The 12529-nt window shown below is 36.2% G+C and overlaps 1 protein-coding gene across 4 annotated transcripts in view; it reads right to left on the bottom strand.

Moving 5' to 3' along the window:
- PPP1R21 (protein phosphatase 1 regulatory subunit 21) overlaps positions 1-12529 on the bottom strand; it is a 62614-nt gene that overhangs the window by 23040 nt on the left and 27045 nt on the right. For all 4 annotated transcript variants that reach the window (XR_004959668.1, XM_036262539.1, XM_036262541.1 and 1 more), the window contains exons 12-14: positions 11357-11493; positions 6853-6945; positions 2434-2561 (exon numbers count right to left, since the gene is read on the bottom strand). Coding sequence is in view for 3 of the 4 variants with exons in the window: in XM_036262539.1 (XP_036118432.1) it covers positions 2434-2561; positions 6853-6945; positions 11357-11493 (358 nt within the window). In the remaining variant the exon portion in view is untranslated. The remainder of the gene's footprint in view (positions 1-2433; positions 2562-6852; positions 6946-11356; positions 11494-12529) is intronic.

The following is a 12529-nucleotide window of genomic DNA, read 5'->3' as shown; positions in this document are numbered from 1 at the left end:
TTTTTATTCTTCCTGAAAACCAAAACTGATTCTGATTTATTCAGAATATTTCTAGATGATGTTCATGAGTTAATAACCTCATTAACTCTGCCACTGTTCTCAAAATACACATATTTGGGTTTATACATTCCACTTGCATTTTAATTTTAAATGTTTCATATTCCAACATAAGACATGACACAGGCATCTTGAATATGCGATCTCTGCTTAAATTTAACTCTGTAAATCTCAATTTGTACATCACAAATAGAAAAGATTGAAAATTAAGTAGACCCTTGTCATTAACTGACTTAACCTTTATTAAATCTACATAAGGAGCCACGAAGATCCATAACTGTAACTTTGCTGAGCCATAATTTTGAATCTACAGTGCCATATGAAATGGTGGTATAAATAAAAATGTCTAAGAAAGTTCTTAGCAAGAAAAAGTCAAGTCTTGGATACCTTAAAGAGTATTCTATTTTGATAAATAAGAAAAAGTGACTTATGAAACAGTATCCTATATTGGCAAAAATTGCTCAAAAAGTAGGCAATTAATTACTAATGGTCTGAAAGGTTATATTATTCATTAATAATTTATTTTGTCAAATGAAATTCTATGTTAGGTAATATTCAAGAAAATGAGGATGTAAAACTCTTGAGCTACATATTCCTTATGAATGATATAGACAATTCTATACCCAGTGTTTGCATCTAAGCCATGGTAGTATACAGAGAGGTTTATTCTCTTTCCTCTTTCTTATATGTCTGCATTTCACAAATATCTTTCATATGCATGTTATACTTTCCTATTGGATTTTTAAAATTACAAACAATAAAATCTATTTTTATCAAATCACATAAGCTTAATATTAAGCTACCACAACTAACATTAGTTCAGATACTTATTTTAGTTAAAAACTATTTATAAAAAATTCAGACTGAAGATCAAATACATTTCCTTGAGACAACATTTTAAGGTTTTAGGCAAAGCAAATCTAAAATAAGCTATGAGTATACAGGTATTTAATTCCAGAGTTCTCATAAAAAGTGGCAAATGCAGAGACTCCAGTAAAATGCCAACATTCTGTTTTTATGGAATTTGTCTTAACTGAATCAAAGTTAGAATCACCTTCAGAAAGCTTCCAACATGCCTGCAGATAAAAGCATTAAAGTAGAGGCAATGGATATGGTCTTCTGTCTAAGGACTCCTATAGTCACAGATCTGTGAACTGACAGAACCAAAAGAAAACACCTTTTAATTATGGCCCTAAACTATAGCAAACTGTCACAATGACCTATCTGAGTTTGGGGAAGATGATACTGAATATCTGACATAATCTATGATCATTTCTGATTAACTTAAACCACTGGAAAAAAAATTGTTTCTATTATGGTCAACCAGTCAGAAAAATAATAGTATATAAACATGGAGAGAGATTAGCATTTCCTTGAGAAATTATATTGAGTCTGTTTAAATAAATGGGCCAAGATAGTCCTGAATATAGTCCTTACAGCTTTATACATAAGGGTAATAATGCTCATAAAGAATTCTCATTAAAAGCATTGATGATAGCCATACACATACATTCTTAGAACGTCACTTCTGCTGAAACTAGATAGCCAAGATAGAATGAGTTTTAGAGAAACTGTACTTTGGTCATTTTATAATAATAATTAAGTACTTAATGACCCAAATGATCATTATCCAATATTAATAGTTCAGTGAAAAGATATATGTTGTAGGCACTTTAAAAGTACTTGTTAAGGCCCAGCCAGTGTGGCTCAATGGTTAAGCATCGACCCATGCACCATGAGGTCGCCATTTTGATTCCCAGTCAGGGTACATGCCCAGGTTGTGAACCAAAATCTCAGCGGGGGTGGAGGGTGAGGATGCAGGAGGTGGCCAATCGATGGTCTCTCTCATTGGTGTCTCTATCTCTCTCTCCCTTTGCTTTCATCTCTCTAAAATCAATAAAGAAAAAAAAAGTACTTGTTAAGGTACAAAACCACAGAGATAGCATTACCACAAGTATTACCAAAACACAACCAAAAAAACTTGGAGGGGGAAAAAAATAATTTTTTAATTTTTCTATTTATTTTTCTTTTTTTCTATTAATTTATATTAATAGTTGCTTTTCTTTTTAAATAGCAGACCTTAATAAAGACAAGGGTCTATATATTGAGACCATCTAGAATCTTCAAATCATCAAATAACTCATTAACACATAAAGAGTAAGTAATCCCTTTACTCATTACAAATGCTTAACAGTAACTACCATATAGTTTTAAATATTGGCTAGGGAAAGGAAAAGGGAGACAACTTTATTTTCTAAAAAGTCTGATATTCCAAAATCCTTTCACAGATCAATTTTCATATGTCACTCAAGGAAGAAAAAAAAGGAGCATATTTAAGAATTGAATGTAGTGTCAATATAAACCAGAGAAAAATACCTTTCCTGCTCCATTTGTTAATGCCACTACTGATGACAGGATACAGTCATTCGTTGTTATGAGCTTCTGTGTTGCTGTTGGAAGTTCATGCTCTATTGTAGCTTTTTGACTATAATGTTTGGAAATATCTATAAAAGCAATTGAATGAAAACTCATTACTATCTATATACAAGTGGCACATAGATAACTAGCCTGTTATCTTCTCATATCTGTTTTTACAAATTTACTAAAAAAATGGTCCTAAATATCAGCATTGTGCTGAATATCAATTAGGTCACAAATCCACATGGAAAGAATAGAGAGCAAGCCCTGAACGGTTTGGCTCAGCAGTTAGAGTGTCAGCTCTAGGCTCTAGGACCAAACAGTTGTGGGCTCAATCCCCAGCTCTGGTCGGGGTCATGCAGAAGGCAACCAATGGATGTATCTCTTTCACATCAATATTACTCTCTCTTTCTCTCTCTCCAGCTTTCACCCTCCCTCCCTCCCTCCTTTAGACTCTCAATAAACATCAATGAAAAAATATCCTCGGGTGAGGATTAACAACAACAATAAAGATAGAGAGAAGTGAGGGTTTCTTAACACCATCCTGGCATCTCTATTACAGCCACCAGCTTGTACATCTATGTCCCTCACTTGAATGTTAGCCCTTATTCTACTGGTGGGTAAATGACCCTGACCAAATTTATCAGTTAAAACCCCTGATTTGATAGCCCAGTAGGCACAAATGAGAATTTATCTTGTATTTATATAAGCAGACCATGAGGATGAAACAGAACAGCCAACAGAGGCACAATGGTCCCACGGTCCTTACTAGCTAGTTTGCTAGCACACACTCTAGCAATGAGCAATGTCTGAACAGCCAAATAAGGGTTGGATACTCCAGTGTCTGGCTACTGCCTCCAGTCCAAGAATATTACAAGCAAAGTCTGGGGTTAGAAAAGGATAGAAGAGAAGCTTAGATATAAACATGTTAAGACAAACAGCAGTAGGTGAAACTGGCCAAACTAAGCTTGGAGTTTTCTGGGTCTCGGAAGTAAGGGAAAACAGAAGAATTATTAAGACAACATTGCTTTACAAGGAAGGGTAATTATATTTTTAAATAAAAAAGTATTTACCATGCAGCCTCCTTTGGAATTTTTTCAAAATACTTTAGTTATACAGCATTATCATTACCAAAAAAGCTAAAAATAATTAACACAATATGAAAATTAACTTTTTTTTTTTTTTTTATCCTCACCGGAGGACATTTTTCCATTTTTTGTTCAGGGAGAGAGAGGAACAGAGAGAGAGAGAGAAACATTGATGTGAAAGGAACACATCGAGTGGCTGCCACCCGCACAACCGACCAGGGCCGGGGACAAACTGCAACCGAGGTACATGCCCTTAGCGGGAACCGAACCCGGGTCTCTCAGGACCGCAGGCCGACACTCTAACCGCTGAGCCAAACCGGCCAGGGCTGAAAATTAACTTTTATAGCAGGTGTTCATGCAGACTTTTGTTTACTGAGATTCAAGAAATTTAAATAGTAAATAATTAAGAGGAAACAAGACTACTTACAAAGAACTGGTATTTGAGATATAACCTGATATAATCATGATATTTTAGTACAAAATTACTGTAAATTTTATGAATAAAAGTATTTTTAGTAAAATTTTAAACCTAGGTATTACTTTATTTATATATTTTATACATACATATATAAACTTTCAATTTAATATAGTTTTATAATTATAAAAAGTTACAGCCAGTTTTCCCTATTGTTAACATCTTACATTACTATGGTACAGTTGTCACAGTAAAGGAACCAATTCGTACATTACTATTATGTCTAATATAGTCTTAAAAATAAATTATTATTGCCCAGCTAGTGTGGCTCAGTGGATTGAGCGTCGTCCCATGGACTGAGAGATCCAGGTTCGATTCCCAATCAGGGCACATGCCTGGGTTGTGGGCTCGATGCCCAGTAGGGGCATGCAGGAGGCAGCCAATTGATGTTTCTCTCTCACACTGATGTTTCCATCTCTCTCTCCCTTCCTCTCTTTCTAAAAAATCAATAAAACCTACTTTAAAAAATAAAATAAATAAATGATCATTCTCTGTATATTCATAAGATATCTAAGTGAATAAAAATTGTACTGGAATGAACATTTTTTGTATACTGAAGTTGCTAACCCCCTAACAAGACTGTCTATACACCACAGAAAGTTTTATTTAACACTTTACAGTAGGTGGACAATGCTATAATACAACTTGGTTGGTAGGTAATCTTGGTTGACTGGTAGGTGATTGAGATACTTATAAAAGACATACAGTACTAAGAACACTTATGTAGCTTCTATTTGGATCAATGCTGCTATAGTTTGACAATCCAACTGGTTACTCGTTATTCAGTCCAAATATTTTAAATATTTAGGGTGCTCTTTGATGTTAAATTTTAACTGCAAAAAGAACGAAGAAATCAAAGATTTACTTTTCTTTTAAGTTTCCTATGGGTCTACCTGCTTTAGACCTAAGACTAAAGATCAACAATTCTCACTTAGAATGTTCCGTTAAAAGATTAATTCACTCCTATTTTAAATCCATGTAGGATACACACTTTTTATAAATCTCCCTGTTTTTACACTGAGAAGAGCCTGCCTGCCTGCCTGCCTTCTTTCCTTCCAGCTTAGATCAAGCAATTACTCAGCGCAAAGCAGGAAGGGAAGATTTGAAACAAGAGTTGTCTTAAACACAAAACTTCTTGTGTTAATGCCAGTTAATGCTCACTCTGAGTGTTCATGAGAGATACACACTAGTCCTCCAAGCGAGGTAAAGAGATGTGAACTGTAAACCCAGCAAAAGACCCCATAATCTTGCCCACCATCCTTCATGTTTCCCTATATTCTCTCTTTATGTTATGTTCACTTTCAAGGACAGAAACAAGTGGAGGCACAAATGGGATTTAGGGAGCCTCTGTTCTTCCCATAATCTCTGTCAGTTCATGCCAAATAATAACAGTAACATTCTTGGACTTGTACCACTTAGCATCTTCTCAATATTATGTAATGTATGAACAAAAGCATCTTTAGAAAGCCCTGTATATTATAGATTAAAATAGAAATAAAATTAAGATTTTTTAATGTAAATTAAGCTTTAAGACCCTTCTCCTTGGAGAGCTACCTTCCACTGTTCTAGCCCCTCCTTCACAGGAATGCTGGAGAAAACTAGTAGCAAGAACAAATCATAGTATCAGCACAGAAAAATTTAGAAAACAAAACCAAAAACTCTCTAGCCACAGAGCTACTTGTGGTTTCAGTGGCCTAATTCTAGGTTAAGTAAAATTCTAGAATACAGACCTACAGCTAACTCTGAACTCCCCAAAACAACGCTGCACAGGGAAAAGGGACCTTAGGTTTCCTACAAACCAGACTGGGTTCTGCAGGGTTGAGTTGACTATTGTCACCTACCACTAAGACTGTCTATTCGAGCTGTGGTTCCTGAAACTAGGGCTAGCTCCAGAAGCAGGATGACAAGCCACAGGAAGGACCACTCTTCCTGTAGTAAGGTGGTGAGACTAAAAATGATTCCCAGTGCCATAGGTTATATGTCAATCTACAGAAGGGCCACAAGAAAACCTATCTTATGCATGCCACCCAACACAATTTACGTTTTTAAAAATATTTTCCTGTGACTACTAATTGGTCACTAATTGTTAACTAAACACGACAACAAATAATCTATGTACCTGTGCCATTTCTAAGTCTCTAATAACTGCTCCCACCTTTTCCTCCTTTCCCTACCTCAGTCAGTCTTCAGATGAACAGAAAGAAGAAGAAAACCTAGAAGCAGAGCTATAGATTAAAAATTTTCAGGCCTCTGAATCACATGCTAAGAAGCATATGAAATGTTTTTCAGTGCACTATAGTCTTAGAAGCAACTGAAAACCAACCAAAGCTGAAAAACAGACCTTCATTTCTTGAGGCTCTGCTGAACAAAATAGGACTTAAATGGGCACTTTACACATAAAAATGCACAGGTTGGTGGAAAGTTAGTGCATTCTTTCTGGGAACGTTAAACCTTGGTTTCCTCAATTCCTTTCATGCTTGGGCTCTAACAAGTGCAATGCATTTTGCTAAATGCCTCTGAACAGCATGTCTGGTTTGATAAAATTCACACACCTGCCTTAAGTCAGTGTAATGTATTTTTGGCTAACGTACTGTGCACAAGGGTTTCTCTTTAGCACTTTGTTTACCTTCAGAAATGAAGCAGATGGGAAAAGCAGAAGGCAGTGAGCTATGCACTTCAATATAAGCCAAATGCTACTAAGCCTCTATCTGGGGTCTAGTAGCCTTGGCAGTATTTGTTTAAATCTCATTCAGGCAGATCTGAGAAAGTGGGATGAAGGTTTTAAGATTATTTATGTTCTTTTTCAAGCCTCACCTTTCATGACATCATGAAATCCATGCAGAGCAGCACCAACATTTGTTAAGACGGAACTGTAGTTTGTTCGAAGGAGTCCATCTGGCTCCGTACCTAGGAAACCAAAATCACAAACCTAAGCATTTTCCCAGAAGACTTCATCTGAAAAACTGACAGCCTACCCTCTCTCTCAACTTGTGGGAAGAGAATGAAGACTGCTTGTGATATGTTGAAAATAATGGCACTTAAAATCACTGCAGACACATTCAGATATAAAGGTTATAAATATAGATGCATCTAATTGAGCTGCATCCCCCATGTCCACAAATATTTTTAATGGTTAAGAATCTAAATTAAATTGCTAAGCAGGATTATATCTTTCAAGATTTTTTTAGGAAATGAAGGTCTCTGTGATTTTTCACCTTGTTACTATATAACACATTTCTCATTTTATTCTTTCCCTACATATTATTTTTTGATAAGCATCACTAAAAACACTATTATTAAAACATCACAGAGTTCCATTTCTGTCATGACAGCATGAGCAGCTGTACAGATCCGCTCTCCAGAACTAGTAAAAAATATTAAAAAGCAACCATTTAAAATTCTGGAAATGATCCTAAAATCATGTAGCAAATGATGAAACATTTACTCAAGAAAATCTACACTAATTCATAAGGACAGTGAGAGTCTGTGGTATGTGAACCAAGACCCTCTCCCTTCCTCCATCCCTCCCCCCACCAGCCCATAAACTAGATATCTCACTCCAGACTGGTACAGCCAAGAATACAGAACTCCCTCTCCCGAACTTCCAGCTAGAGGACTGCAGTTCTCACCTTGCCCCCAGGTACCTATTACTGAACATGACTGAGAGATGGGGGGTCCCTTCGTTCTCCCAGGCCCAAATCATAGAATGGAGGCTCTCCCTGGGTATGGTCCTTCTGAGAATCTGAGGACCTGATCACCTTTGCCCCAGCTCATCAACAGGAATTCTATGCTTAAAGAGGCGAGCCAAGGTACCAGAGGGGCTGCTGCCCTAACCCCTCTACCAAGTGTTCACATACTAATGCAGGGGTGTCACTCCGAGAGAAGTATATCCCTATCCCCAACCCCAGCTCCAGAACTATGGCTCAGAGATTTAACCCAAGTAGGAAGCAGAGATTAAAACAGAAAGCTGTGAATCTCTTCAGAAAGGAACTGACTTAATTTGCGGGAGTGTGGAGGGGTTCAAGACTAAGGACGAATGTTCTAAAAAATGATGAAGCTGGTAGTGAAAGCAATTAAAAGGAAATTTGCAATTCATTAACAATACAGGCTAAACTGTAGGCTGGTTGGGTTTACCAGAGAGAACTAGAGAAAGATACAGCTAAGAGCTCTCCTAGGTTCAGAATAAATCTCAAACACTATCTCAAAAACTGTACCTGTTAGATATATGCTAGATCTATAACTATACCTACAAAAGAGCCCAGATTTAATTAGATCAGTCTTTGCATCAATCTATGCCACCCCCTCCCCACCACCCCTCAAGGCATTGTTAAAAACAGAGCTGCACCAACAATTAGTGGAGCTTAAAACTGGGTGTGATTAAGGAAGGAGACAATACAAGGTAGCCCTACTAAAACCACTGTCCTCCCAGGGTGACTGTGCATGTACCCAAGTCTGAGCCCACTGAGAAGCAAATCAGGGTGCAAAAATTATACTCTGAAAACTATAAAATAATGTTTAAAAAATTACAGAAGATCTACATGTTCATGGATCAAAATACTTAAGGTTGTTAAGATGATAATACTCCCCAAGGCAGTTAATTACCTACAAGGGAGTTCCCATAAGACTGTCAGCTGATTTCTCAAAAGAAACTTTGCAGGCCAGAAGGGAGTGGCAAGAAATTTTCACAGTGATGAAAAGCAAGAACCTACAACCAAGATTACTCTACCCTGCAAAGCTGTCATTTAGAATCGATGGCCACATAAAGAGTTTCCAAGACAAGAAAAAGCCAAAGGAGTTCATCACCACCAAATCATTATTATATGAAATGTTGAAGAAAAAGGTAAAAAATATGAACAAACAAAATGGCAATGAATACATATCTATCGACAACTGAATCTACAAACAAAATGAACAAGCAGAACAGAAACATTCTCATAGATATAGAGAACATTTTGTTGGTTGCCAGATGGGAGGGGGATTGGGGGAATGGGTGAAAAAGGTGAAGGGATTAAGAAGTACAAACTGACCCTGGCCGGTTTGGCTCAGTGCTTAGAGCGTAGGCCTGCGGTCCAGAGAGACCTGGGTTCAGTTCCCGCTAAGGGCATGTACCTCGGTTGCAGTTTGTCCCCAGCTTTGGTTGGTCGTGTGGGTGGCAGCCACTCGATGTGTCCCTTTCATGCCGATGTTTCTCTCTCTCTCCCTCCCATTCTGTCTGAATAAAAAAATTTAAAAATGTCCTTGAGCGAGGATAAATAAAAAAAAAAGAAGAAGTACAAATTGGTTGCTAGACTGACACAGCTCAAAAGAAAGGGGGGTTGGAGGGTGGCAAGAAATAACCAAAGAACTTAAATGCATATATGCATAACCAATGGACACAGACAACAGTGTGGGGAAAGGCAGGAGGGGTCGGGAGTGAGGAGGGGTCAATGAGGGGAAAATGAAGAACATCTGTAATACATTCAACAATAAAGATAAAAAAGTAAAAAATAAAATAAAGAGAAAGAAAAATTTTTTTAAAAAAAGAAAGAAATCCATACATCTATGGTCAACTGAGTCTTAGCAAGGGTGCCAAGACTAGTCACTAGGAAGAGAATATTCTTTTTAATGAATGGTGCTGAGATAACCGGACAGCCACATGCAAAAGACAAGCTGTACCCTTGCCTTTCACCATATACAAAAATTAATTCAAAATGGATCAAAGACCTAAATGTAAGAACTAAAACTATAAAACTCTGAAGAAAATGGGGGTTAAGTCTCCATGACCTCAGATTTGACAATAGATTCTTAGATATAACACCAAAAGCACAAGCAACAAAAGGTAAACAAACTAGACTTCACAAAGTTAAAAACTTTTGTGCTTCAAAAGACACCACCAAGAAAATGAAAAACTACCCCCCAAAATGAAATAAAATATTGTAAATCATATATCCAATAAGGAATTTGTATCTAGAATATATAGAGAACACTTACAACTCAATAATAAAAAGACAATCCAATTGAAAAGTGGAGAAAAGATCTGAATAGAATATATACAAATGGTCAATAAGGACATGAAAAGATGCTTGACATCAGAAATCACAGAAATGTGAATCAAAACTACAATAAAATACCATTTCAAAAAGTCAGATATCACTAGATGGCTAAAATAACAAAATCAAATAATAACAATTGGTAGGGATGTGGAGAAATCTTACATTGCTGGTGGGAATAAGAATGGTGCAGCCACCTTGGAAAAGAGTCTGGCAGTTCCTCCAACAGTTAAACACACAGTTACCATATAACCTAGTAATTCCACACCTAGGTACACACCCAAGAGAAGTGAAAAGATAGATCCACTCAAAAACTTGTTCATAAATGTCTACAGTGTCATTATCAATAAAAGCCAAAAAGGTGAAAACAATGCAAATATCCATCGACTAATGGGTAAATAAATAAAATGTGGTATCTCCATATAGTAAAATGTTATTCTGCAATAAAAAGAAATACCAATACATACGACAACTTGGATGAATCTTGAAGACATTACACTACGTGAAAGCAAGCAGTCACAGAAGACCACATATAGTTCCATTTAGATAAAACATTTGGAATAGGCAAATGTAAAGACAGAAAGTAGACTAATTGTTGCTTAGTGCTGAGGAGGAGCAAAGGAAAAATAAGAGGGTAACAGCTAAAGTGTACAGGGTTTCTTGGGACAATGAAAATATTGATTGTAGAGATGGTGTACTTATCTCTGAATATACTATAAACTAATGAACTGTACATTTTAAACGGATAAGTTGCATGATATGTTAATTATATCACATTAAAGCTTTTACAAAAACAAACAAATAATAGTACCAGTAAAATCACAGCATTTTTAAAAAAACATCACTTAAACTGAGGTCCATTCAATTACCTAAAATACCTTTTTTAAGTTAGATCAAATGGAAACGAGTAGGATTTTTACTACTAAATCTCCCCTCCGTTACTTGTTGTAAAGTTATTACAAATTATTTTGTTTTGCCCATCTCCATTTAAAAAAGAGGAAGGAAAGAAAGAGAATTAATATTTAATGCGTGTCTTCAATGCCTGATATTGTGCATCCTTATTTTAACTTAATAATCACATTTACCTCAATTTTATAAATGGGAAAACAGGTACAGAAAAGTAAGGTGATTTTCCCAAGTTCATAAATGCATAAGGGGCCGGAGGATTTGAATCTGAGTTTTTCTGATTCCAGATCCTATGTTCATCTCACTCACCCAAGCTAAACCATCTCCCTTCTCTGGCTTCTTTAAGTTCTTCAAGTTGAACCATGAGTGACAAACATACTCACTTGGCAAGGCGAGAAGGCTGACATAAGTCTGCAGCTTCTCAAACACAGCTGTCATCTTTTTCATGTCCTGAGACAGCTCTAGATTCCTGGCTCTTAACGCAGATGTACAAAGGGAAGATTCACATTCTTCTTCTAAACTAGGAATGGGTAGATATTTTTAAAGTGAGCATCCTGAACATTTTCAATTAGTTATAAGAAACCATCTAAATTCTCAAGTAACTCTATCCAAAGACAGATTTTACAAAAAAAAAAAAAGTTTTTATCTCCTTTACAAGGTTTCTTTTTTTAAATCCTCACCTGAGGAGGATATGTTTTTTTTTGAGAGAGAGAGAGAGAAACATCGATGTGAGAGAGAAACATCAATCAGTTGCCTCCCGTACATGCCCCTACTGGGGATGGAATCTACAACCTAGGAATGTGCCCTGACCAGGAATCAAACCCACAAGCTTTTGGTATATAGGATGACACTCCAACCAACTTAGCCACCTGGCCAGGGCTAAGGTTTCATTTTTTTATACCACGATATATACACCTTCTTGCTGCAAATATCAATGGAGTAGCAGAGGACTGAATGGAAAAAAGATAAAGGCAAGTGTCCATTATCTTTTCATCCTGAGAGCAGCACAAAAATACAAATATTTTCAGGAAAAAAAAAACTTCATAAACTGAATTCCTAAGGAGAATTAATTAAAAATGAACTAGCAGAGAATCGTTAAGAACTTTTTTTAGTATAGTAAGTTGCAAAAGCCATATGGATTAGAAAAGACAATCTATAGACTCAAATCTAAAAATGGTTAATATTCAAATTAACAAATAAATAAGAATGGTTACTATTCATAAAATACACTTTTATTTTCAATTTTACATGGTTACTGTGGAAAATTAAATTATGTTTCTTAAAATCCACGTGAATGCAACACTTCATAAAAAAATGTTTCAGGTGATCAAGTAAATGCTTTTTACACACAACTAGAGAAGTTATTAGCACAGAAATGATTAGCATATCCATTTCCTTGACCTTGTCACTTCTTTTCTACTTTATTTATGGCAGACAGCTTCACTGAATACTAAGCCCATGTACTACAAAAGAACATGTCATCTTGTCAATTAAAGTGGTATTTAAACCAATGACCAAAAATTTGCCTAGAAACACATATACCTGATGAGGTATGG

This window comes from Molossus molossus, unplaced genomic scaffold (genome assembly GCF_014108415.1).
Source record: "Molossus molossus isolate mMolMol1 unplaced genomic scaffold, mMolMol1.p scaffold_m16_p_15, whole genome shotgun sequence".
In the NCBI taxonomy this organism is placed as follows: Eukaryota; Metazoa; Chordata; class Mammalia; order Chiroptera; family Molossidae; genus Molossus; species Molossus molossus.
The sequence above is the reverse complement of the archived record's forward strand: the minus strand, read 5'-3'. Positions and strand labels throughout refer to the sequence as shown.